The 27,620-nt window shown below is 37.4% G+C and overlaps 1 protein-coding gene, 1 long non-coding RNA gene and 1 other non-coding gene across 12 annotated transcripts in view; 2 read left to right on the forward strand and 1 right to left on the reverse strand.

Moving 5' to 3' along the window:
- Positions 1 to 86: 86 nt before the first annotated feature.
- LOC118625483 lies at positions 87 to 19,219 on the reverse strand. 8 transcript variants are annotated; one of them, XR_004958685.1, is made up of 7 exons: positions 19,030 to 19,219; positions 17,802 to 17,856; positions 17,248 to 17,336; positions 14,228 to 14,313; positions 13,756 to 13,953; positions 12,196 to 12,303; positions 87 to 948 (listed from the first exon to the last, which is right to left on the reverse strand). It is a non-coding gene; the product is annotated as an uncharacterized LOC118625483 (long non-coding RNA). The 8 variants fall into 8 exon arrangements; XR_004958692.1 differs by lacking the exon at positions 87 to 948 and adding an exon at positions 10,482 to 10,573 and having other exon boundaries at positions 13,756 to 13,870; XR_004958691.1 differs by lacking the exon at positions 87 to 948 and adding an exon at positions 10,482 to 10,573 and having other exon boundaries at positions 13,756 to 13,880.
- A 456-nt stretch (positions 19,220 to 19,675) lies between these two features.
- Positions 19,676 to 27,620, forward strand: part of ARID4A (AT-rich interaction domain 4A) — a 61,984-nt gene continuing 54,039 nt past the window's right edge. The window contains exons 1-5 of one of the 3 annotated variants that reach the window (XM_036241966.1): positions 19,676 to 19,772; positions 20,851 to 20,907; positions 22,690 to 22,800; positions 23,666 to 23,731; positions 24,679 to 24,769. In XM_036241966.1, the coding sequence (XP_036097859.1) occupies positions 20,902 to 20,907; positions 22,690 to 22,800; positions 23,666 to 23,731; positions 24,679 to 24,769 (274 nt within the window). In that variant the 5' untranslated portion in view covers positions 19,676 to 19,772; positions 20,851 to 20,901. Of the gene's footprint in view, positions 19,773 to 20,729; positions 20,908 to 22,596; positions 22,801 to 23,665; positions 23,732 to 24,678; positions 24,770 to 27,620 lie in introns of those variants that run through there. The other 2 variants (XM_036241973.1, XM_036241959.1) reach the window with 2 other exon arrangements.
- On the forward strand, positions 25,309 to 25,416 carry LOC118621814. Its single transcript, XR_004957801.1, has one exon. It is a non-coding gene; the product is annotated as a U6 spliceosomal RNA (small nuclear RNA).

The following is a 27,620-nucleotide window of genomic DNA, read 5'->3' on the forward strand; positions in this document are numbered from 1 at the left end:
TGTATTTAGTGAAATGATTACTGGTCATAAGCCTCTGTTAACCTCTAGGTGTACACACACAAGAAAGATGTTTCAGGAGAGTCAAGAATTTTTTTTTTTTCTTTTATTGTGGTGAGTGGATTTAAGTATCCACAAAGTTGCTATTATGTCACTTATGAAATTTCTCAATCTGTAAAGTTCATATAAAAATACTTATGTTTCAATAAGTGAGAATATATATGGAAGTGCTCTGTGAAACAGAACTGATAATGAGGAATATTCAGAATTGTGGCTTACAAGAGCAACTGTCATAACCTAAACAGCATTCACGGCAGGAAGAAACAATATGACCGCAGGCCAAGTACTCAGGTGTACACACCATTTGCTGGGCTCATGCCAGTAACACTCCATTCAACTGTCATGCTTTCCTAAGAAGGTAATCTAGTCAGTGAGTTTAGCAGCAGGGTACTGCTGGACTTTGAGCATCTATGTAGTTCAAATAGCAAATCATTATACTTGAATAGCTAACTACTATACAAACAAGCCAAAAACAATCTGCCATGGCTTCTTTTATATAAAATTCGTTGTTACATTTTACAACCCATACATTTAACTCAGAATGACACCAGTGTTGGCCTTGGTTTTCATACATACTATATATAGGTTTAATAACCTAGGTTCAGTTGTAGGGGCACTAGGTAACTACACCATTGAGATAGACTGGCCTCTGAGGAAAGAGAAAGCTGGTACATTTTACTTTGTACAAGACTACAAATTTATTTTCAGAAAAGACTGAGTACCTTTATTACTGTAAACCTTGATGCTGGTACCTAAAAAAGAAAAAAGAAAAATGTTTTAAAGAATGAAGTTTTGGTTTAGAAATTACAAATAATAAAATATAATTAGACTAAAAAAAGTACTTATCTGACAATACTGCTTGCTTTTATGTCTATCATTCTTAAAAGGGATCTGAAAAATAAATGAGAAAAATCACATTGTAAGTCATCAGTATACTTGACTGATATAAAATATTCTTCAAATTAAGATTAAAGAGCAAATTAAGATGACAAATTAACATTTCCTTTCTCATTCTGTAAAAATACCCACTTAATAAAATGTTAAGAAACCAGAAGAAATCCACAAATGAAAATCATGACTTAATGTTGTCTCTAAACTTTTGAATTCTTTACCTTTGGAAATGGAACCCAGACTAGATCTCTATTTTACTTCCCTACACTCAATACCATATCTATATTGAATTCAACATGCATAGGTTATTTCTTAAGTAGTCTTTCCTAAGGACTTGGACCATCACCCCAAGAAAGCCTTCTAAAATGATTTCTCCCTCTCAAAGCCCTTTACATGTTTCCCACTAAATAGTTGTCAGACTACTGAAATAAAAAAGTGAACTCCAAAACATGAAATGAGTAAGAGTACTCTTTTTTTTATCCTCACCCAAGGACTTTTTTTCCTTCATTTTTCGTTCAGATAAGAGTGGGAGAGAGGGAGAGACAGAAACATCTATGTGAAAGGGACACATCGAGTGGCTGCCACCACATGACCCAACTAGGGCTGGGGACAAACTGCAACCAAGATACGTGCCCTTAGCGGGAACTGAACCCGGTGTCTCTCTGGACCGCAGGCCAACGCTCTGACCCCCGAGCCAAACCGGCCAGGGTGGTAAGAGTACTCTTAACCCTAACCAAGTGAAAGCTTTTGTTCTACCACTGGCCTTTATTTATGTGTCTATCGTGGTATTTACTATCCCTCCCACAGATGGGAGTTGTTCAAATAAAGATGGTTTTCATTTTCACTGGTAAGCACAAAGTAGGCACCCAAATTCTAACAGTACACATTTTTTGAAATTTGAAATAATTCATACTAGTGAACTGCAGTATAAGGTATACCAATTCTGGGTATATATCCAAAGAAACACAAAACACTGATTCAAAAGAATATATGAACTCCCATGTTCACTGCAGCATTATTTACAGTAGCCAATATATGGGAGCAACCCAAGTGCCCATCAATAGATAGGTGGATAAAAAAGCTGTGGTACATGTATACAATGAACTATTAGTCATAAAAATGAATGAAATTTTACCATTTCCAACAGCATGTTTGGACCTATAGGGTACTATGCTAAGTGGAATAGGCCAGACAAAGACAAATACCATCTATCACTTAATGTGGAATATAAACAAAATAGGCACAGACATATTGATACATACAGAGAACAGACTGATGGATGCCAGAGGGAAGAGGCATGCAGGGGGTAGAGCAGGGGGAAAAAAGTGATGGGGTTAAGTACTACTACTAATTAGTAGTTACAAAACAGGCACAGGTATAGTAAAGTAAAACACAGGGAATATAGTCAACAATGCTGTAATAGCTATGGTGCCAGTTGGGCACCTGAATTATCAGAGGGAACACTTTTGTAACCTATATGAATACATTCCTTCTGTGCTGTACACCTGAAACTAATACAAAAGTGTTGAATGCAAACTGTAATCATAAAATAATAAAAAATATCCTGGAATAAAAACACTGGTCCACTACTATAATGATCAGAGAGGTGTGTGCATTAAGGTGAGCATCGTTTATGATATGAAAAGATCTGGAACACTCAGACTCAGAAAATATATAAACTTGGGGGTAATCACATCTTTAAAAAAATGTTTTTATTGATTTTAGAGAGAGAGGAGAAACATCAGCCAGCTGCCACCTGCAAGCCCCCTACTGGGCATGCACCCTGACCTGAATCACAACCTGGCAACCTCTTGGTGCACGGGAGGACGAAAGATGCTCAACCAACTAAGCACACTGGCCAGAGCAAAATCAATTATTTTATAATAGCACAGTAACGGGGTTTTGTTGTCGTTAAAATAAGTTAGGACTTCCTTTTCTGCCACCACTGTACCCACAACAATTTTATAATAAAACTAACACCGTAATTAAAGCCAGAATAGTGGTTTATAAGCTCATGTAAGTTTCAAACTGTCTTTATCATTTAATAATTCTGTTACCCCGGGCAAGTTAATTTCCTCATCTATAAAATGGGGATTATACACCATTAAAATGGCATAGACTGGAATACTTAGGTATAAATTTAATTTTGTGCAAGATTTTAATGTTGAAAATTATAAAATGGTGAGAGAAAATGAAGTAAAGAGAAACTGATCAGAAGACTCAGATTTGTTAAGTGTCCCTAAACTGATTTATAGACTCAATGTAAATCCAGTCAAATTCACAAGAGGCTCTTTTTGGGGGTGGGGTTGGAGAGCGTAAGAAATCAAGTTGCTACTAAAACGTATATGGGAAAAGGAATCAGAACAGCCAAAACAATTTCGAAAAAAGGACCCATGCCGCCTGACTATAAAGTTAATGTAACAGACATATTAATGGAACAGAATGGAGTCTTAAAATAGACTTACAAACATGGTCAACTGAATAACAAAGGTGAAAAGGCAGATCAATGTAGGACAGTGCTTTTTCACAGATGGTGCTGGAACAATTTGGATATCCATCCATAAGACAAAAAACCAACACCAAAAGCCAAACCAAACCTTGGTACTGTATACAGAAATTAACTCAAAGTGATAAGCCAAAATGTGCCTCAAATCTAAAGCTTCTAGAAGAAAACAGATCTCTAAATTTGGTTTATTTAAAAAAAAAGTTCTCACTATATCAAAAACTGAGAAACTGAATTTCACCCAAATTAAAATCTTTTGCTCTCCTAAAAACACTGAGAATGAAAAGACACAAAAACTCTAGGGAAAAATATTTGCAAATCACTTAACTTGACAAAGGACAAGTGTCCAAAATGTACAAAGAACTCTCAAAATTGAACAATAAGAACCCAATTTTTAAATTGCCAAAACATTCAGACAATTCACATTACGAATAAAACTGATGTTCCTTCTTTGACCATCCAACCACGTGAAAAGGTAAACTGCCTTATATGTATCCTTCCAGCCCACAAATACCAGCTCTTTAAAAAAGTAAATGCTGGTGTAATGTGGTTAATATACAAAGGCTGTTGAAGAGCAAATCAGGTACTTAGACATTTTGAGTTTGTGTTAAAAATGTATGGTTTGGACTTTTATATGTGGAACCATAATGTAAAATTTTAGGAAAATTCATTTAAGGGGTTCAACTATACAGTCCATATGGGAATGGTAATTATTTTTAAACCTTCAGGAAAAGTCAATAGGCTTCAAGACCAATGTGCAGTATGGGAGAGTTCTTCATTTTTAAATCATTCTCCTTTATTTATTTACTTTTTGGTTAATCCTCACCCGAGGATATTTTTCTATGAATTTTTTTTAGATAAAGTAGAAGGGAGGGAGGGAGAGAAACATCAATCATTTGCCTGCCACATGAACCCTACCAGAGCCAGGGATCAAACCTGAAAACCTGACTGGGAATCAAACCCTCAACCCTTCGGTCCAAGGGCCGACACTCTTAACCGCTGAGCCAAACTGGTCAGGGCTGGGAGAATTATTCTTAAATTAGCACCAAGGAAATACTAATAATTTACAAAAAAAGAGAGAGCCCTGGCCAGTCTGGCTCAGCGGTTAGAGCGTCAGCCTGCGGACCGGAGAGTCCCAAGTTCAGTTACTACTAAGGGCACGTACATCTGTTGCAGTTTGTCCCGGGTCCCAGTTGTGGTCGTGTGGGTGGCAACCACTCCACGTGTCTCTCTCACGTGTATGTTTCGCTCTCTCTCCTTCCTGCTCTATCTAAAGATAAATGCAAAAAAAAAAAAAAAAAGGGAAACAGTATATGAGAATTACAGGTATGACTTTTCCTGAAAGTTTTAAAATAATTCCCCTTTCGATCTTTATGAGACTGATTGGTTTTAAAGTAAGCAGCAACCAATAGACAGCAGTAAAGAATGTACACATTTGGACGCCTATAATGTATCACATTGCCAGAAAAGATGAAAAATTAAAAATTTAAATAACATACAAATTTCTCCAGTGGGAAAAATAGGCAATTTGAAAATTACTAGGCAAGATATTATCAGGTATGTGGGTAGGTAGATAGGGGTGTGTGTGTGTGTGTGTGTGTGTGTGTGTGTCTGTCTATGTCTGTCTGTCTGGTTTGGCTCAGCAGTTAGAGCAATGGCTTGTGGACCCAAGGCTCTTGGGCTTGATTCCTGGTCAAGGGCTGGGTTTCAGATTCGAATTCTGGCCCCTGGTCAGGGTCATGTGGGAGGCAACCAATCGATGTGAACACATCGATGTTTCTCTCCATCCCTCCCTTCTACTTTCAAACAAACAAAAAAAATCAAAGCAAAAATTAACAATAAACAACAAAAATATTTGTGTGATCATGTATACATAACTGGATGTACATATTGAACTATGTGTGCTTTGGGAAGGGAGGAAAGATAAACTGACAAACAAGGAAGGAAATTGGAATTGGGACAGTTTCCTAGAATGAGCTCTCCAATGAGTGAATGTAGGACATTTAGAAAAACTAAGGATGTCCATGATTAGTAGAAAAAAAAAAGTTCTAGCCCTGGCCGGTTTGGCTCAGCGGTTAGAGCATCGGCCTGTGATCCAGAAAGACCCGGGTTCGGTTCCCGCTAAGGGCATGTACCTCGGTTGCAGTTTGTCCCCGGCCCTGGTAGGGTTGTGTGGGTGGCAACTACTTGATGTGTCCCTTTCACGTCGATGTTTCTCTCTCTCTCTCCCTCCCTCTACCTGAACAAAAAAATGGAAAAATGTCCTTGGGTGAGGATAAAAAAAAAGAAAGAAAAAAGTTCTGAGATGGCAGTAATTGAAACAGTAAAAAGACTAATCTTTATAAACAGAATTTAGATGACAGTGGGACTATATCTATTTGGTTCAAAGACCACCTGCATAAGATTCCTCCCTAGACTGAATTCATTAGGTCTGAAGTGAGGCCCAGGAATCTGTATTTAGAGCAAGTAACCTAACATAATTCGTATGAATACACTAAAATTTGTGATTCACTGATTTGGACCCAGGTTAATGAAAGGAGAATATATCACCCGGCTGGTGTGGGTCAGTGGATTGAGAATCATCCCATGGACTGAGAGGTCCCGGTTCGATTCCTACTCAGGGCACATACCAGGGTTGCAGGCTCAATCCCCAGCAGGAGGCAACCCATTGATGTTTCTCTCTCACATCAATGTTTCTATCTCTCCCTTTTTCTCCCTCTAAAAAAAAAAAAAATCAATAAAAAACATTAAAAAAAAATAGAGAACATAGCAACAGAAATAATCACTTACAGGGTTTCAACAGATGAGTTGTTATAAATCAAAATGGAATATGAAATTGTAGGTCATGATAGGTATTTTGGAAAACTTTTTTTCATTGAAATTTTAAAGAAATACATGTCTCAGAAATAGGAACACATTCTGAGATGATGAAAAGGGAAGTATCTGGTAGACACTATAGTACATGTTTTCAAATATAAATCAGAATTAGTTCTCTGAAAATTTCCAAAATGCCAAGGAGCCAATAAGGAAGAAATTACATAAGTGTTCAGAGATTTAAAAGCACCTTATTTTACTGACAGGTCAAAAGAGAAAAATAGCTCTGACTTAAGGCAGGCCAGGCCAATTTGGTCAAAGAAAATTTTACAGAAACGCTTGGTTCTACGACTATAGAAGAAAGAACCTTAACACAGGATTCCTTTACCAGCAATATGAGGGGATTCAAGTTTATATTGCAAGTTACATTCTACTGACACATTCTATTAACTAATTTGAAATTGATTTCATAGAACAAAAATGTGACAAATAATTCACCATTTATAACTAAATGTTCTACTTATTCACTATTTTAGTAGCAAAAGATTCTTTAAATCAATTTACTGCAACCTTTCCCCTAAGATTCTATATTACAACGGTGTCTATATCTATCTATTCTAATCACCATTTGACCTTTCATCTGTCACTACTGAAAATGGAGAAAATGTGGCAGAATGCAGTTCTTACAAACTATTTGTAGAGGAAAAGTCTACTAGAAATGAACATAGATTCTTCCTTCACAAGCTATGTAATGATTCATTCATAAACTGAAACACATTTGATATGAAAAGCCTAAAGGAGAGCCACGGCATTGGCAAATCATACGCTAATTATTTCTGACAACAAAAGTTTCTCTTCCTGGCAACCCTCTCTTTCATAACATGAAGCCAAATGAAGCTTTCTGGCAAATGTCTTCAAGTGTAGACAGGATGTGTCATTTTCCCCCCATCTCGATATTTGGACAGCTTCCAAACTGAATTTCAGGAGAGATGCTTTAAACATGAAACTCAGGCTCATCCATTCTTTCCCCTACATGGAAATCTGACAAAACAGGAAGTACTTGGCAGCATAGAGAAGCAAGTTTTGTGGCTTACGTTTTTACTGGTAGCAGACTAGTTCTTCGTGACAGTGTAATAAAATGCAGAACTTCACATTTGAGAGGAAAACAGCAAAACTTTGCTTTGGTTACCAAGGTTACATTAGCATTTTAAAGGCCTTAATGACACTATCACATGATACATAGAGAAATAAGAAACAGGAAGATGGCTTTTCTTTTTGTTATGTTCCTTCATATAATAACCCCCATCCCTGTCCTAAGCCATCAAAATTATACAAACACTGGAAGCAGTTTTATGACTGCATATAAAGACTAAGAAATACAAAGATTAAAAAAAAATTTCTGGTTTGGTTTGAGGGAACCTACTTAGGGAAAAAGTTTTTGTTTGTGCTTGCCATAGGATTTGAGGTAAACCTAAATACAAATAAATATGAATATAAACCCCTAGGTGGGCCATTAGGATTAGCAGACTCAGTAACACACTACCAAACATACCATTAGCCAACCAAAGGAAGAAAACAAATCCTTCCCCTATGCCATCTTCCAGCTGCCCTCCTCTGCCTATAGAAACTTCACTACAGTGAAATTAATCCATGAACTTGCTTAACTATTATTTCAAATATGTTTTACTAGCCAATGAAAGCATTTACAACACTTGTTAAATAAAACAATAATGTAGGTAGGACATTAAAGCTTTTGTCAGAATTTGATCCTATGCAGTAGGAATAGCAGCAAATTCCATAAGTACTAAAATTATGTAGTCAATGTCTGATACTTCTATTTCTCAGGGGTTAAAATACCATTTAACCTTTCAGAAATATATAAATATTGTAAGTATACTTATAGGAGTTCTTATTTTTAAAAAATATCATGCTGGGCCTGGCCAGTTTGGCTCAGTGGTTAAAGCGTCAGCCCGATGACTGGAGAGTCTCAGGTTCAATTCCAGTCAAAGGCTCTCATACCTCGGTTGTGGTTCGCCCCAGGTCCTAGTCAGGATGGTGTGGGGGTCAACGTGTCCCTTTCACGTCGATGTTTCTCTCTCCCTCTCCCCCTCCCTCCCACTCTATCTGAAGATAAAGAGAAAAGTATCCTTGGGTGAGGATTATAATAAATAAATAAAACTTTCATACTGGATTGGAATTGTTAAGTATTAGGAACTATAAATACCTAGCGCCATGCCCCTTCCACTCTAAAAGCAAACACTCAGGCAGAGTAATGTATCCCAGGTCACAACCAATGAGAGCAGGCTTACAGAACACAGAACATCTAGTTTTCAAATAGTGTTTTCTACATTAAGATATTTATGCAATCCAACTGAACTACTGTAAAAGTTCTGGGGATTTTTAAGCTGAATACATAATTACTTTAGCTCTGTGAATGCCTACCATGAGCCAGGCATTTTAACTTATCTCCCTATTTCCCACCATTTCCACTTCTTCTAAATCTAGAGGCTAAGACCCTATCAATATTATAGTAACCAAGGATTAAATAATGTCTTCATAACATCTTTCACCAAGTTCTTATTCTCAAGAGTACCCCTACTTTCATGTCTAAAGGTATTATGGCATTATGATAAGACAAATGTACTTGTAGAGTATCAGTTCAATAACTGATTGAGCCAGGTGGCTTGAATATTCTGTTACTGGCAGCAAATATATCCTGAGCTGTGACCAAACTTCACAAATCTGGACCACTGGTGATAAGATTAGTGGGCAGGCAGATCTATGGAAAATCAGTTACTGTCAGAAAAACAATCCCTTTGGTGGTTAATCAGACATACTATCTTAAAGGGGGGGGGGGCATTCTAATGAAAATTCTTGACCTGCGGATAGTAGCCCTTATGTTCTACTCCCTACATGCTTTTGAATCTGACCCAATTAGTAAAACCTCGAGTGATCTCATTTTAAGTAACCGATCAGGCAAAATTTTCTGGTGTACAAACACTGACAAAGCACATTTTTCACTGGCATGCATTTGTACATTAAACATTACCTTTTAGCTTGCTATACCTTTCATAAACTTTCACTCCACAAATGAGTGCCTAATAAGTGCCAAGGCCTGTGATAGGTTCTAAACCTACAAAGATGAATAAGGTATAGTTCTCTGCCTGTAAGAATGTCATTACTTAGTGAAGAACATGTAAGTGGATGAAAAGTGAGCAAAAAGCTGAAATGCAACCCGGATGGGGTTGTTCAGGAGCCAACCAATCAATGTCTCTCTCCCTCTCCCTCTCTAAGCATGTCCTCGGAGAGGGTCAAAAACAAAAAACAAAGAACTGAGAAAGCACAGGGCTTACAGAGGAGAGACATGATAGTTTTCATGTGACAAGAACAAATAGTACCTAAATAAAAGTAAGAAGTTTGGAGAGAGGTTGAAATGGCCTTTGGAAGGTATTGAATGAAGGCAGAGTCTAGATGCTTTATTTCTGCATATAAATATAACAATATAATCTTTTAAAATATTCTATGAATGACACTGTATAACATATTTATATACACTAAGAATACCACCTACTATCTTGGCATCATTCTAAGCACTGTGTATTTCTTTTTTTTTTTTTTTAATCCTCACCCGAGGACATTTTTCCACTTTTTGTTCAGGTAGAGTGGGAGGGAGAGAGAGGAACAGAGAGAGAGAGAGAGAGAGAGAGAAGCATCGATGTGAAAGGAACACATCGAGTGGCTGCCACCTGCACGACCAACCAGGGCCGGGGGCAAACTGCAACCGAGGCACATGCCCCTAGCGGGAACCGAACCCTGGTCTCTCCAGACCGCAGGCCGACGCTCTAACCGCTGAGGCAAACCGGCCAGGGCTTGCTTTTTTTTTTTTTATTTTTTTTATTTCTTAACTCATTTAATACTAATCCCAACCTGTCAGGTCAGGTCAGTTCTATTATTATTCACATTTTACAGATGGGGCACAGAGGTTAGAAATTTGCTCTAAACCACCCCTCCCACTAAAAGCTGCTACACCTACACATTCTAAAGCTGGAAGTATCTTTTTTGCTTGAATGATTTTGAAAAATATTTTTTTATTGCTTTTTTCTTTTTAGAGAGGAAAGAAGATAGAAACATCAATGTGAGAGAGAAACATCGATCGGCTGCCTCCTGCATTTCTTCTACTGGGGACTGAGCCTACAACCCAGGCATGTGCCCTTACCAGGAATCGAACTGGGACCTCTCAGTCCATGGGACAAAGCTCAATCCACTGACCCACACCAGCCAGGGGAATCCCGGAATTTATTTTCAAAGCTAATGGGGGACATGGAGAAGATCAACATCCTGTAGTTAATTCAAATGATTTAATCTTTGAAAAATAAGAGGTACCAGAGAAAAGGAGGTAATGAAAGAGAAGGCATTAAAACATACATGTACCACACAGTTATTTAAAACTAATGTACAAATTTTATGTTTCTGAATGTATTAGTTTTTCTTCAATTTATAAATAGGTTCTATCTTTGTAACTCAAAGCTAGCACTACGATGGGAAAACTTTTTCATACCTAATCATTTAAATGAGATAAAAGTCCTTTTTTTTTTTTTTTTGTAATCCTCACTTGAGAATTTTTTTTTTGAAGGGAGTGAGAGAGAAACATTAATTGGTTGCCTCCTGCATGACCCCAACCAGGACCGGGGAACGAACCTGCAACTCAGGTATATGCCCTTGACTGGGAATTGAACCTGAGACCCTTTGGACCGCGGGCCCATGCTCTAACCGCCCATGCTCTAACCACAGAGTCAAACTAAGCCAGGGCAAAGTCTTGATATATGCAACAAAGCACCTCAAATTTTATAAGGACATACATATCCTAACCCTAAAAGTTTAGGTTTTACAAAAACAAATTAAAAAGCCAAATCATAAAGAAAAAAGGGGGTGGGGTTTCTTTCTAAAACAAAATTGTAACCTTTTCCTTGCTAAATAGCAGAAAACATTTTTTAAAGCCCTAGGAAAAAAGGAGGGAAAGGCCCATGGGAGATTAACTGGTTAAATTAGGCTCTTCCTCTTGAAGAACACTCAAAAGTCAGCCTACTCCATATTTTCATGTCCAACTGCCAAAGTCCTTCCTTAAACTGAACACTTAAATTTCATGTCAAAATAAAAGTGGTTTCCAAAAAATAAGACAATTAAGATCTTTACTTAGATATTATATATTTAAAAAATCTTGGCTAAACATTCATGTTTCACAGAATGTTTTCTCTCTCTATTTTGGTAAAATCAACATAAAACACACCAAACTTAGTCCACTAAGGAAAAGAAATTTCACCCCACGTCTGAACAGTTTAAAAGCATTAATATATTTTACAAGATGCTCTCTTAACACTGTATTTTTTCAGTCATGAAAAACTAACCTCCCCTTAACTTAGTTTAAGAATCATGTGGTTTCCCTGCATGTATTTTACTATTAATTCACTTTAACTTTTGAAGTTGTACTTTAAAAATCAGAAATAAAAAAGCTGTGATAAAAGCACCAAAATCTAATGGAAGAATAAAATTCAAAATCAAAATACAGAAAACAATGTAAGGTCCAGCATATGCCTTGTTCCAATTAGGGACCTCATAGGCACCTTGAGAAAAGGAAGAATAGATGCTTACTGGACACTCCAAGCTCTGACTTGCATGTTTAAAACTGATTTCATCTTCCTTACCAACCAGTGGTCTCTTCTTACTTTCCATATTAGTTAATGGTACAATCTACTCCCTGCTCTTTAAAATATTGAGTGTTTTGTTTTCTTTCTTCTTTACCTCTATAATCAGTTAGAGATTAAATACTGTCAACTCTTTTTCTTGTGCACCTGTCCTGTCTCTCTCCAGGTCCTACTATAGTTTCATCTTAGGCTAACACAACTGCAATAGTATCTTAATTGTCTCCCTACCTCCAATTCTTGTGTCATTTCCTCAGTCACACTGGACACTGTATCCAAGTAATTTTCCAATAATACATTTTTGTGTTCATCATACCCCACTGTGTCTGTTCAAAAACCCTAAACAAAAATAACTAAAATGAAAAATGGAAGTCTACATGGAAAAATATCTGTTGCAAATTCCTACTAAATAGTATTTAATAAACTCAAAAGATTTAAAAATAAAATATCAAGACTCTAATACATATATGGACAGAAACTGTGAATAGACATCTTGTCTATTACTAATCATCAGTATGTAAAATCCAACCTCACTAGTTAAAACAAAGAAAAAAAAAGAACTCAACATATGTTTCACCTATAAAATTAGCAAAAATTATTATAATTATAGGTTACCCAAAGCTGGCAATTAAACTCACAGTGTAAATAATAACTCTTTTGGAAAACAATACAGCAATGTTTCAAGAGTCATAAAAACATTCAACCACCTTTTAAATCAATCCTAAAAGAACAGTCCAAAAGATACAAAATACTGTATGCACATGGGTGATAATGATAGCATAATACTGAAGAACTAGAAACCTAGCCCTGGCAGGTTTGGCTTGGCAGTTAGAACATCGCCATGTGGACCAGAGTCTTGGGTTCGATTCCTGGTCCAGGGCACATACCTGGTTGCAGGTTTGAACCCCAACCCTGGTCGGGGTTGTTCAGGAGGCAACCATTCGATGGGTCTCTCTTACATTTATGTTTCTCTCACTCCATCTCCCTCTCTCCCTTCCACTCTGTAACAAACAAAAAAACCCAGAAATCTAAATATGGCCAAGCAACAGAAAAAATGAAGTCACAGGTAAAACAATTTGATGGAGTATTATATTTTTAGATATTAAAATTATCAGACATTGTGTAGTCATACTGAATGTTAAAGGAAGAAAATAAAATAAAATGTACTCTAAGACTAAAGAAAGAATATGCATACAGACAAGGAAGAAAAACTTTTAAAAATCTAATGTTGGGATGGCATTTAATATGATTTGTTTGTTTAGTTCCATTTTGATTTGTAAAATTTGAAAATAAAACAAAAATTAATCTTCATTTTCTGCTCACATCCCAGCTTTCAAGGCTCTCTAGAGGTTCCTAAACCTTTATAGAGGACAAGCACCTATATAATTTTGATGTTCAGCTGATTCTAGAAACATTGACAAGTTGGCCTCACACAATTTTCCCAATGTAATCTTTAGCCAGTCATCTTCTCCAAACTAGTTTACTCACTGTCCCAAATAACTTTCCTTATATAATTGTATTCTTAATCACAACCTTCCATCCACTTAGAATGTCTTCCTTTCTTCTACTTTAACATATTACATCTCACTAACTTTGAGAATCTTCAATGATCCCTAAGTAAAATTTTCTGTTCTGCAATGTCAAATAATTTGTCTTCTTAAAAGCAATTAGACTGACAGTACTGTATACTAAACTTTTCACAAATCTATTGTTCTTGTGAGCCATGATTTAAATCTTTAAAAAGTTAATCTAAATTGACTGAATCTTTTGAAATAACTATTTTTTACTTACATTCCACCACATGTTTAATTATGTTCTTCCTTTTATTGACAGTAGGCTCCTTGATTATAGCTCCTTGCCATGTAGGAATGCCACTAAGTAACCTATATCAGCTTGAATCCAAATCCTAAAATATACTGTTATTCCAGTATGAATTATATATGAAAGAAAACCAGTACCAATGACTCCACATGGCATCAGCAGTGACATCTAATAGGGCAAAATACCATAGAGAGATTGCAAAGATTGCTTTGGTTACAAATAAGCAAATTTTGTAACTTTCCAAAACAAACAAACAAAAAAAAACACAAAGTCATGAGGAATCAAGAAGCTACACTCAACATAGCAACGTTCTAGTTCTCTACACAAACATTTACAGAAACAGCTGTATAGTGGAAGAAATTCTATCATTTTTAAAAAGATAAATGTAACAGTAACATGGCCAATCTTGATAACTGAAAAATAGTTAAGTGAAACTGCTTACCAGAAACATAATTTTCAACGACAGCAAATCCAGGTATTTAAAAAGTGGAACACCTTCCTTAATTTTTCCACAAAATGAAGCCCACTCTAGAAAACAAAGCCCACATACTAAGAACATGGAATGTTTTAAATTTTCCATTAAAATTTTTTCACTTCTAAACACTTTCATGGATGAGATCTCAAGTATTCTACCACAGTTAAAAAAGAAAATCATGAAAATGTTCAAGTGTTCCATGATTAAGAATTCAGAAATGAAATCCATGTGTATGGGTAAACAAATCCATAAGGATGTTCTAGTTTTGTAATTTCAGCCTAAAACACAACATTGGGAACTTATATATAGCCTCATTGAAACCCTTGACCAAATAAATGTAACATTCTGCTTTCAAAGAAGCTTCTCATCAATAGAAGCATTATTAAAAATTTGAAATTTTGATTTTGTAGGAAACATTATTCTATTTGAGCCCTTAAAATAGGTTATAAAAAACAATTCTATCACAATTTTTTTCATTCATATCTAAGAGATGGTCTAGTGACTGTTCAGTTAAGTTGCTTTCCATTAAGAGATCATAAAACCCTTAAAAAAAAAAAAACTGAGAGAACAAAATCTTTAATAACTGTCCTTAACAGTTCTCTAAATCCATCCTGGTCAGTTTAGCTCAGCAATTAGAGCGTCTGCCTGTGGACTGGAGAGTCCCGGGTTCAGTTCCCACTAAGGCAGTGGTTCTCAACCCGGGGGTTGCCTAAGACATAACAGTAGCAAAATTACAGTTAAGTAGTAGCAACGAAAATAATTTTATGGTTGGGGATCACCACAACATGAGAAACTGTATTAAAGGGTTGCAGCATTAGGAAGGTTGAGAACCACTGCGCTAAGGGCATGTACCTCGGTTGCAGTTTGTCCCCGGCCCTGGTTGGGGTCATGCGGGTGGCAACCACTCAATGTGTCTTTCGTACATCGACGTTTCTCTCTCTTCCTCCCTCCCTCACTCTCGCTCTATCTGAAGATAAATGGAAAGAAAAAAAAAAATGTCCTCGGATGAGGATTTAAAAAAAAAAAAAGAGCCCTGGCCAGTAGCATTGGCCTGCGGTTCAGGAAAAAAAGGAAAAAAAAAAAAAGAGTTCTCTAAATCCACATTACATTCAGAATTACAAATCAATTCAGTATTGAATCAAATATTTGGCACATTAAAAAAAATTTTAAGGTTAAGACAGCATCAGTGGAACATCATGAATTCTCAAAAGAATTACATTAAAAAAAAAAGTTTTTATTGGTTTTTTAGAGAGAGACAGTAACATCAATGAGAGAGAGAAACATCAATCAGCTGCCTCCTGCATGGCCCCTACAGGGGACCAAGCCTGCAACCTGGGCATGTGCCCTGACAGGGAATCAAACCCAGACCTCTCAGACCATGGGAGGACGCTAAATCCACTGAGCCACACCTGTGGGACAAAAAGAATTACTTTTAATGAAAACCTAAGTTAGCGTATTTTACATATTTTTGCATAGAAAAATACATACAGATTCATAAGAAATAATGACAGAGCATCTATCATGTATCTTGTAGGCAAACGTAACAGTGATTAAAAACCTTTGCTGTTTCCCTCTGAAAGTAGTCTCTCAAACTGGGGAAGAGCCAAACAACTGCTAAGTAAAAATGTTATGAGAGGCAGGCATGTAAAGGATCCTTGCAAGGGTACAGAAGCACCAAGAGAATGCACACAGGATGAAAAAACTTTAGGAAAGGTTACAGGAAACATAAAATAGTTAAACTCTACTATAGCATAAAAACAATTTGTCTTTAGCAACCTCTAAATGTCATTTCTGTGTAGCAAAATGCTTCACTGCATAAATGCCTACTTAGAATAAAAAATTAGTTTTAAGAAATTATTCCTAAGGTCCACCAAAAATACTCAAATTTATTTTACTATATGTGTGACTTAAAGACTGTAATAATTCTACTTGAATAAACAAAGACCCAGGAGAAAAAGTTTAAAAAATAAAGCTAAAGAAAAACAAAAAAAACAAAAAAACAAAAACAGAAAATTGAGGGGAAATGTAATAAAAGCAAAAAGAACAACAAAAACTGTAAGTGCAATAAGAGCAAAAGCTTTTTGATGGACAGCTGCACAAGGATTAAAAGCTATAAATGTTCAATCTCTGGCTTTCTATTTCTACACCTGGGAATTTATTCTAAAGAAATAATCAGAGATGTGAAGAAAAATCTTGATGCCTAGAAATTTTAGCCACAGATGTCAGTTCTTAGGCAAAATCATGTAAAATATATACAAGGATATTCAAACATTTCACTATAATAGAAAACTTAAAAGATCAGACTGTATGAATTATTGTGCACCTATTCTATAGAACACTGTGCAGTCATAAAAATGCTTTAAGCCCTGGCCAGTTTGGCTCAACGGTTGGAGCATCGGCCTGCGGTACAGAGAGACCCAGGTTCGGTTCCCGCTAAGGGCACGTACCTCGGTTGCAGTTTGTCCCTGGCCCTGGTTGGTCGTGCGGGTGGCAGCCACTCGGTGTGTCCCTTCACATCGATGTTTCTCTCTCTTCTCTCTCCCTCCCGCTCTATCTGAACAAAAAATGGAAAAATGTCCTCGGGTGAGGATTAAAAAAAAAAATGCTTTAAAAACAAAATATCTCCTATGTTTCCATATGTTCCCAATGTTTTCTATAAAGAAAAAAACATGGCCCTGGCCAGTTTGGCTCGGCGGTTGAGCATCGACCTGCGGACCAGAGAGTCCCGGGTTTGGTTCCCACTAGGGGCACATACTACAAAAAAAAGAAAAAAACATGGGTGACAAAATGAGCACAACTCAAATGATTTTTGTAAAACAAAATCAATGAAAAAGTGAAACCCCTTTGTACAATATATTAAGTATAGTATAAACTGTAATCACCTTTTGGTGGAGAGAATATGGGAGATAGTTGTTTGTAAAACAAAATCAATGAAAAAGTGAAACCCCTTTGTACAATATATTAAGTATAGTATAAACTGTAATCACCTTTTGGTGGAGAGAATATGGGAGATAGTTGTGCTCTTCTTTTGGCTTTTTAGTCATTTTCAAATGCCTTCTTATTTGGATAGTAACAGCTGAAAGTTGTATAGTGAAATTAGAAGTGATTACCCCCTGGAAAGTTCAGCAGTATAGTTTTATAGTTTCCCTAAGGGTGGGGTTGAGGAGGGTGGGAGGAGAACCTCACTTCTAAGCTCTTATTGAAATATCTTTTTTATATGCCAGATTTTTTAATTGGGAGAAAAAAATCATAAAATTGTTCATATTATTCCATGATAAAAATATTAAGTATTTAAAGATCAGAAATAGGAACCACATGATGGGTAAACAAATTCATAAGTATGTCCTAACTTTGATATTTCATTCTAGAATATCACACCTGATAGCTAATGGTACACTCATTTGAGCCCTTGTCCAAGCAAAACATCTTTCAACTTCCATTCTTCCGTTTTGGTATTTATGGCTCTATTTTTTTGGTCCACAAAAATTTTTTCCAGGCAGCCTCTCCAATTTTAAAGATTTTTACATATATTAGAACTCACCTCAGTAATATTTCCAGATATATGTCACTGAGAGATCCGATTATCTTCAGACCAACTGCCAACAAAATCCAATAAATTATTAAATTACTCAACCATAGTGTTCAAAACAGGTATTATGAGGATAATTTAAGGAGCAATCCAGATCAATGCCACTGGGTCACTCAAAAGAAATACCAACATAGATTTCATTTTCTTAGTAAGTAATTTTGAGAAAAAAACACTGTTCTGAATGAAAAATTGATTTGGCTTTCCTTCCAGTTCTCAACCTTCCTAATGCCACGACCCTTTAATACAGTTCCTCATGTTGTGATGACCCCCAACCATAAAATTATTTTCGTTGCTACTTCATAACTAATTTTGCTACTGTTATGTCTTAGGCGACCCCTGTGAAAGGATCGCTCGATTCCCAAAGGGGTCGCGACCCATAGGCTTAAACTGTTCTCTTTAAGTAAATTTAGTCAACGTGGATTATTGACGGCATTTTCCACTTCCCTAATTATTTTATTCTTTATGACAACTTGCTAATTCATACTCTATTTACATCATTTCAGCTGTGTTTTCGTTTCAATAAACAGAATACAATATTTTGCTAAGAGAACAAGACCAATGGCTGCCCTGAACAAGATCCTATCGGGAGGTCCTTTTATCTAAAGTGTTTTCTGTCTCTGCAAAACCGCTGCTGCTGTTTCCTTTAAAAAAGCAGCAAAAGCCTCTTGCAATTTGGAACAGCTGCGAATCTAAGGTCAGAGTAACAGCATCTGTGCCAGCAAGTGAATTCTCAGCATTCCGAAACCCAGAGCTTAATCGCGTGAGGAGCACGCGGAAGCACCTGTCCACACGCACCCTATTAAGTGTCTAGGAACCTTGCCTTTCTCGTCTTAATTAAGGAAACTCCTACTGCCAGTGGCAATTGGCTGAGAATATGACAAATTTCCAAAACTCACGTCCAAAGGGAAGAAGATCTTTTCGGAGAGGTGCAGACCCCAGAAAACCCTATCATGCTCTTTAGGAGGCAGAGAACCAGCCCAGACACAGAGATTTCCCCTCCGCCTCTTTCTCTCGCGGCGGGAGAGGAAGCCTCGCCCCCCTTCGCCCCGCCCCCTACTTCCCACCCCGCTGCAGGGAGAACCCTGCGATGGCTGCCCTATGGCCCCTTCATTTCCGGTGCCGGTGCCGCTACAGCTGCGCCATCCCCCAATCAATGGGACAACCATAGCTTCCAACTGACCTTTTAAACAGACCCGCGACTCCTCCGACCTTCACTATGTGCTGAATTGGAGGGAACTGCGGACGGGTACCGCACTGAAAAGAATTTATGGGAGAAAGACTTCGTTGTCCTCTCGCCAGAAACATGAAATGCGATAGAGCTGTGGCCACCGCTGCCCAGACAAAATGGCGCCGAGAAGCCGGTTTAGCGCATGCGCCTTGGATAGACTCTGCCCCGCCCCCGTGCAAGTCCTGGCAGCAGCTCGGGTTCGGTTTCCATGGGACACTCCACTGCCAATCCTCGTGCGGAACTGCTCTTCCTGACCCCTCAATTTACCAATCAGTGCTCAGTCAAGCACATCCGGAGTCTTTTCTACCAATCCTTTTTCAGGACTTGCTTACTCAATACCTTGTTCTCCAGTAATGTTAGACTTCGGAAACAGCCAATCATAAGTGGAAAATGTCCTACCTGCTGTTTTTCGCACCAATCCGTGAAGTTTCGGAGCTACATCCAATGAGAACGGCAGGTAGCGAGCCCCAATCCGAAGCTCTTCGGCGTCATGAGCAGCCAATAGGAGTTCGTGTAGAAGCGAGTCTGCTCAACAGCTTGTTATTTGGTGGATTGTGGCAGTAAATCGGGCGAGTGGGGAACCGGGCGCAGGAACTGCCGCCGCGGCCGGGAGTGATCCTGCCCAGCCGGGGGCCCACGGCGGGCAGTGGGGCGAAGGACTCGGGAGCTGACAGCGCGCACTTCACCCGCAGTTGGTAGGTGGGGAGGAGGGAAGTGGGGGATACTAAATGGACCAAGCAGCAGTAGCAGCTGCCGCTTGCTGCTGCCCGGGGTCCCAGTGCAGTTGGAAGCTTTGGATGTGGGGAAGGGAATGCTAGGCAAGCGGTGCGGCGAGCGCAGGGTAATGGGCAAGTCGCGGAGCAGCGACAGCAAGTGCGGGAACCGCCGCCGCAGCCGCTTCCTCGGCCGCTTCCCCGGGAAAATGGCTGTGGGGCTGGCCGCGCCGCTAAGTTTGCTTCCGCGCCTTGAAGAGCGGGCTGCTTTAGGGAGCCGGCCCCCAACTCCGCGGTGCGTCCTCCCCTGTGGAGTCCGGAGCAGGACCCGAGAGGCTGGGGGCAGGTACCTCTCTGGGCTGTACAAAAAGTTGAGGCGGGCGCGGGGAGGAGGCGGCGACTGCCGCTGTGCGGCTCCCCTCCCCTCCCACACACTGTCCGGGCCACCTCCCTCCTCCTCTCCGCCCCCCCAGCCCCCTCCTCCTCAGCGGGTCTCCCCTCACCCACGCGTCTCCCGCTGAAGGCCTCAGCCCCTGCCCCTTCGGGTGAAGAAGCGCTTCTTCTTCCTGACATGGTGCAGAGCGGAGGAAGGAGAGCAATGGCGCCGTGACACTCCGCTGCCGCCACCGCGGGCCCGGGGCGGGCCGAGGGGGCTGAGCGGCGGAGGCGGGGCACGGGCCGAAGTCGGGGTATCCGGGGGGCGGCCGAGCAAAGGCTGGGCGACCGCGCCTATCGGGGACTAGGGTAAGCCCAAACGGCGCCCAGTCCTTTTCCAGAGCGATCGGTCTTGGGGATCCGAGTTGAGCATTCCGGGTCAAAGTGGTGAGCGAGGCGGGGGCGCGGTGGGCCGCTGGCGAAGTCCAGGGCGGAACGGGCGCCCGCGGGGTTCTCGCTGCCCACTCTGCCCCTGTATCTCAGTTACCCTCCGAGGGGATCTTCTTATCCCACTGCTGCTGAGGGTTCTGCCCCTCCCCGCTGGCGTTTGTTTACTTTCTTTCCCTGGGTCCGTCCCCGGTGTAGACTGATATTGGCTTGTCTTTTTCCTCCCCCATGGTTCTAGCGACGGAGAACAGAGCTGGTTGAGCTGGAACCCCATAGGTCACCAATAAAAATGAAGGTAAGTGGAGTCAGCGCTGCTCTGAACCTCGTGCCCTGGACACTGCCTGTCGTGAGGCTAGTACTGAGGAATGTCACTGCTTTTTTTTTTGTTTTTTGGCTACGCAAAATTTATTCCTCTACTAGGCAGTGCTTTCTGAAAAGGAGGATGTATTGAATGGGGAGAAATCATCATTGTGTCTAAATGCAGTCAGCTCGGCTCCTCTCTGAAGCAGTTAACACTTTGGAAAGGCTGTTACAGCCTTTCCATTGTTGTCCATTGGGCTAGTATTTTTAAACACTTCCTGTGTTGGCAGCAACCTTTGCAGAAGTAAAGCTTTTGTCCTGCTTTGGTTCTTTGGGGGATTTTTAAAAATAATTTATTCTTCCTCAGTGCCAGTGTGATTTTCTAAGGAAAGAATACGTGGATTGTGTAAGGGAGGTATAATTTTTGCTGGAGATAAAGTGAAATTCTGTGGCAAAAATATTTGAAGGTGAACCGAAACAAATAGTTTTAGTTCATTATAACAAATATTTTTAAACATATAGCCAACCAAAATATTTATATGTTCTTCTGAAGACAACTAATAATGCAAACACCATATGTGATGTTTAAAGGGAAAGGAGGGGATAGCAGTCGTAGTGCCGGTAGCATTGAATGTTTCAGGTTAGATATTTACTTGCTAAAAGTATCCCTCTTTAATTTGCATTATTTGTAAGTACACTAACTTTTTCTCTCTTCCTCAATTTATATAAGTACACTAATTTAAAAGGGTTCTTGATTCCTTAGTCATTTACTGTTTCACTGTATTAAGCTCTGAAATACAGCATTTTCCCAAATATGCTCTTGCATTAATGTTACTTTTTTTTTTTTAAAGATTACACATAACCTTTAATGTTACTTAGGAAAACTTACTGGAAAGTGAAAGTCATTTTCTACTTAAAAGTGTATCTCTTAGTTACTTTTGCACTTGGCAATGTTGAATCAAATTTGTATGAGTACATTTACTTTTTGAAAAAAATAAGTAAAGTGACAGATTGAGATAGCAATCATTCTGTTATTGGCAGGATTAAAATGCATTGTAGAATGAAATTCCTCACATCTTTCAATGTATCTTATGGCCATTGGCTAAAGGTAGATATTTTTTAGTAAAGCTATATATATCCAAAAGACTAGTGTGGTTAACTGGTATGGCTACAAGTCTTGAGCCATCAGTTCATATCCCTGCATTCATCAGACTTAAACCTTTGAAATGCAGCTTTTAGCCTATTTTTTTCTCTCCCAAACAATGCTCTCCTTATCAAAGGATTGGCTTCATTTCTTATCTGTACAATTATACTGTATCTGAAAAGATGTTGCCGTTATGTAGGTATATTAATAAACAATTATATATTATTGGTGTTAATTTTAATACCATTATCTTTTCATTTGAAAACAAACTTTTCTGAAGGCCATAAATCAATAACTTAAAGTATTGAGACACTTAATATGCATATTTTTTTGTTTTTTATTTTTTATTTCTTAAATAAATTGTAGAATTGTTGAAACATTTTGTATCTGGAGAAGAAAATTACTGTATTTCCCTACTGATGCTTTCCAGTTTCGATTTAAAATGTTTTATGTTATTAGGATATAGTTTATAAAATAAAGGAGTGTTAATAAAGTGTTTGCTTGGGAGTATTTTTCATATTATCAGTGATAGTGTCACTGTTTTTATTACTCTAAACACAGAACCTTTTAATGAGACCTGAGGTTGGAGTAGGGGAAAATAGTGAAATTCACATTTTATGTTCCTTTTATCAGGCGGCTGATGAGCCTGCCTACCTGACAGTGGGAACTGATGTAAGTGCCAAGTACCGAGGTGCCTTCTGTGAGGCAAAAATTAAGACTGTGAAAAGGCTGGTAAAAGTTAAGGTAATTTTTTTTCTTTTTATGTAACAGCTTTACTAACTCTAGATTGAAAAGTGTTGGGGAGGGGGAACTGCAAATCAACATTTCATATATTGAATCTTTACTTCACTTACTGAATCATTACTATGTGAAAGCACTGTTACACATAAAACTACAGGAAAAGCACATTAAGATTTGAGAAATAACTCAAATTGAGAAATTATTCCAAAATACTTTATGAAGATACCATGTTCATGATGCTTCCTATCATTTGGATCTTGCCTGTTTGTGGTATTGTCCTTACTTAGGCTATAATCTATTTTCTCCTTTTTCATAATATTCGTGTTGAGACAATTTCAAGTGATTAGGAATAATAATAAAGTGGGAATGTGTTTTCAAGACAGCATTAAAAATGATTTAGGAAATTTATTTTTAAGATGCTTTTATGACCAGAAAAAAGGTAACACATTATTTCTATACAATATTTGGAAATATAGAAACATATCAAAGAATTAATGCCCATAGCTTATCTCTCAGAAATACTACTACTAATATTTTTTGTGTGTTTTTATAGTAATTTTCCTATATAAATGTTTTTAATAACCTTAGTTATAGTTCATTAATTCAGCAAACATTTATTAAGTGCTTGTAATATGCATTGACATTTGCTAACTGCTGGGCCTATAGTGATGAAGGAGGACTCTAGCCTTCAAGGAGCTCACAGTTAATGAGAGAGACAATAAACATAAATATAAGACACTGTGATAAGTATTACAACAGAAGTATCCACAGGATGCTAAGAAAGCATAGATTAAAGATGTTGTTATAGTGTTACCATAAATGTATTGTTTTAAAAGTAACATGAATTATTGTGCAAAATATTTTTCAGGTGCTCCTGAAACAGGACAATACTACACAGTTGGTGCAAGATGACCAAGTAAAGGGTCCTTTAAGAGTACGTATGTTCTGCAGTTTAAAATCTGAAATGGTGAATCATAAGTTTTTACAGTAACTTATTGGTTTTTACATTTGTAGATAAAATTTTAAAATTCTATAAGAATGTTAAACAGAACAAAAATACAAATATGGTGTTACATAGTTAGTATAAATTATATTGCAATCACTGTGTCCTCAATTTAAGAATGTTAAACATCTTACAGAAGGATAATTTTTAATATATATAAACATGCGTTTTCAGCCACCTTTGCTTTGAATTCTTGGATTAAATGCTTCGTTTTGTTTTTTACATTGTCATATATGCTTAGCTTGCTAAGTAATATACTAATATAAGTCTTAATCTTCTGTTATTCTTTCTAACATACCAAGTAAACTGTTGGCTTCATACTTTAGTTTAATGAATACCTATATTATTTTTTCCATTCATTTCTAGCCATTTGTTTATGTAATCTTTGTTATGTCAGAATACCACTTTGGTTAATATCTCATATACTAAAGTCTGGAAGCTGAAAGAAGGTCAACTGGACTCTGACACTCTCTCTCTCTCTCTCTCTCTCTCTCTGTCTCTCAAGAAAATTGAAGCTCTTTTTGCTGTGTTGTATAGTTTTTTGGTTCTTACATTCCACAGTTTTCTTGAAGACTGTGTTATATTGAAAAAGATCTGAAGTAAGACTTAAGTGACTGGGTTCTCATCCTGTACTCTGCTGATTATTTTCTCTTTCTGAGCCACAATTTTTCATATGTAAAATAGGGGTATTAATAGCTTTCCTACTTATGCCAAAAGGGGGCTCAAATTGCATGATAAACATGAGCACTATAAATGATAAAGATTTTGAGCCAATGTAAAGTAGAATTATTTCAAGTATTATTTTCTTTTTTTTTACCTAGGTAGTAAAAATTTGGTTTGTTTAAATGTGGTAATGAAATTTTGATTTTGTGTTTTAGGTTGGAGCTCTTGTTGAAACAAGGACATCTGATGGATCCTTTCAGGAAGCTATTATCAGCAAGTTGACAGATGCTAGTTGGTATACTGTGGGTAAGTAGTTTAGTTGTTTAAGCCATAGGATTTGATTTGGGGGTTGCATGTATCCCTCTCTCTTGTAAATACTCTGAATCATTATGTTGGCAGAGAAATACGTATTCTTTCCTGTCAGCGATCTGTTAGCGTAACTTGGCTTTTTTGGCAATTTCTTCAAAGATTATATGGTTATTTTTGTTCCATAAAAAAAGTCAATACACCTTAGTATTGTAAATAATCAGAACTTTTAAATTTTTCTGTAATTACAATTAAGATTGCACAGCCCTGGGCGGTTTGGCTCAGTAGTTGGAGCGTCGGCCTGTGGACCAGAGAGTCCCAGGTTCGGTGTCCGCTAAGGGCACGTACCCAAAAAAAAGATTGCACAGTTGCAGTCTTTTATTATATTGCTGCCTGTTTTATATAAGGGTAGTATATATAGATGTTACCATAGAATTTACAGACTTAAGAAATTCTGACCAGAGTAGGTTCAAGCCTAGGTAATCATAGCTTAATTTTTGAAATTTGATACAGTAAGGGCAAGAAAGATACATGCATACTAGCTTTGGCAGCACATTATACTAAAATTGGAATGATACAGAGAAGAAGATTAGCATGGCCCCTGTGCAAGGATGACATGCCAAAAAAAAGAAAGAAAGAAAGAAAGAAAGATGCTACTGATGCGAATGCACCCTTAACATTCCATGCATAAACTTATACTGGCTTTAAAAAACTACTTTAGTGAATAGCAACAAGTGTCATAATACAAGTAAATTAAAACCTAAATGTAGTACTTAATAGTTGCTGTCATGTTGATGAGAATATCAACAATGAACATTTCTAAATTTTCTCTCAGTGCTTTCAAACTACACAATCCTGTGGATAACATCCAATCCTTGGTTTTACAATAAACATCTATTGTATTGTTTAGTTTTTACATTATATCTTGGTATAAATAGTATAATGATAGTGGTATGGTTTCCTTGTAGAAGAAGGAAGAGAAATGGCCCTTAAGTTTACTTATAGTTTACTTGATCTCTTGCTGTGGGTAAAAATTATCTCTAGTTGATGTTCAAAGCTGTGAAGAACATGCTTTGGTTAAAAATTGTACTTCCTGTTTGTTGTTGTTGTTTTTTCTTCCCAGAGGCTTCTGCAAGTACTAGTAGAGATTTACAGAAGATAACTACTATTTTCTAAACATTTTTATTCTTGAATTTCCTAGAAGTTGGTGTTGGTTCATAATGGTCTATTATTCTGAACTACGTATTTTTAGAAAGCTTAGTTTTGGCTATTGGTAGTTATTAGAGATTTAAAAATTAAGCTAATGTTAACCCTTAGAGCTTAAGTAAATACAGTTTTGCTATGTTAAGTAAGGCAGTGATAAAAATTACAGGAGTTGATGTGTGCAGAATCATGGTAAATTATATGATGCATATGCAAATACCAATACATCATTCCGTTTGGTACCCATTATCAAGGTTTTACTGATATAATGCTCATGTTTCTGCAGAAGCAATAATTTTCAGGTTTTCACATTCTTGATTTCTGGACCCCAGTAATCCTTCAATTATGAATAGCAACCTCTATCTTTTACATGAAAGGCATTTTAGAATTTCTAAAAACTAGTTGCTACTGAACATTCTCTATGGTGATTTTCTATGATAGGCAATTACAGAAGAAATTGTATAATTCTTGTTCTCAAAGAGCTTAGAATTGCAATTACTTGTAATTCATGTATCACAATCATTACTGTACATAAGAATCACTTGGTGCTTGTTTAAAAAAATGAGATTTGAGGACCCCAAGTCTCTCCAATTTAGTAGATCCAGAGGTGGCAACCCAAGAATCTCTTTTTTGTTTTTGTTTTTTAATGCACAATGGCTGAATCTAATATAGCTAGTACACACTTAGGAAAACAAACCATACTTGGAGAAACAGAGACTTATTCAGGAGAAAAATTAATATTTAAGGTCTTTGTATCTCTGTAATGAGAGAGAATGACCTAAAATATTTAAGGCGTTTAAGAGGCACTGTTCACTTAAGTATACTCAATGTAGCACTCTGCTGTAAAGAATGTTTAGATATTGAAGGATGTAGACCACATAAAGAAGGTTTTGTGTATACCAAGCTTAGGAGCTGACAAAATAAAATGATCTCTTATAGGTCATGAACTTTCTATATTTTTCTTTGATTGAGTGCCTACTACCTATTGGGTTTAATTGTTTTCTGAAATTTTTCTTGATTTCTAGTTTATAGGGAAGTGTTGTATAGGTAGAAACAGAAAGTTATATAAAATATGAATGTTCTTCATGATTTTTTAAAAAAGAGGTCTTGAAATTATGTCACACTATTAAAAACGAAACAAAGGAGGATACCATACTGCTGGTTTGGATCAAATAGAAGTTATAATCATTGGTAATCAAAAGTTAGCAATGTGTCAGTGATAGTAACTCCTTCTTATGTAATATAGGTAATAATTTTTCCCATTGTAGCTGAATAACCAATTTTTAAAGAGATTATAGATCTATAACTCAATTTTTAAAAATCTAATAATACTTTGCCTTTTAATGTTGAACAATAAATAGCTCCAGCTCATGGATTTTTTTGTTTGTTTTTTGAACCTTGGAACTATTTCCTCATCTTATCATAAAACAGTGCTTCCTAGCATAATTTATTCATTTGGCAGTTCTTTTTCTTGAATTGAAGATGAGGAATCTGTAATGTGTGGAAATGTGTTGTTATCTGTTCAGACATTTAAAGGTATCAAAATTTGGAATAGAGATCATATCTACATTTGAATGTTGTCATTAACTCCTGGTAAATACAACAGTCAATAAGATATTCTAAAACTATTTTCTTTTGCCTTTTGGAA

Source organism: Molossus molossus, unplaced genomic scaffold (assembly GCF_014108415.1).
Source record: "Molossus molossus isolate mMolMol1 unplaced genomic scaffold, mMolMol1.p scaffold_m16_p_1, whole genome shotgun sequence".
NCBI classification, from domain to species: domain Eukaryota; kingdom Metazoa; phylum Chordata; class Mammalia; order Chiroptera; family Molossidae; genus Molossus; species Molossus molossus.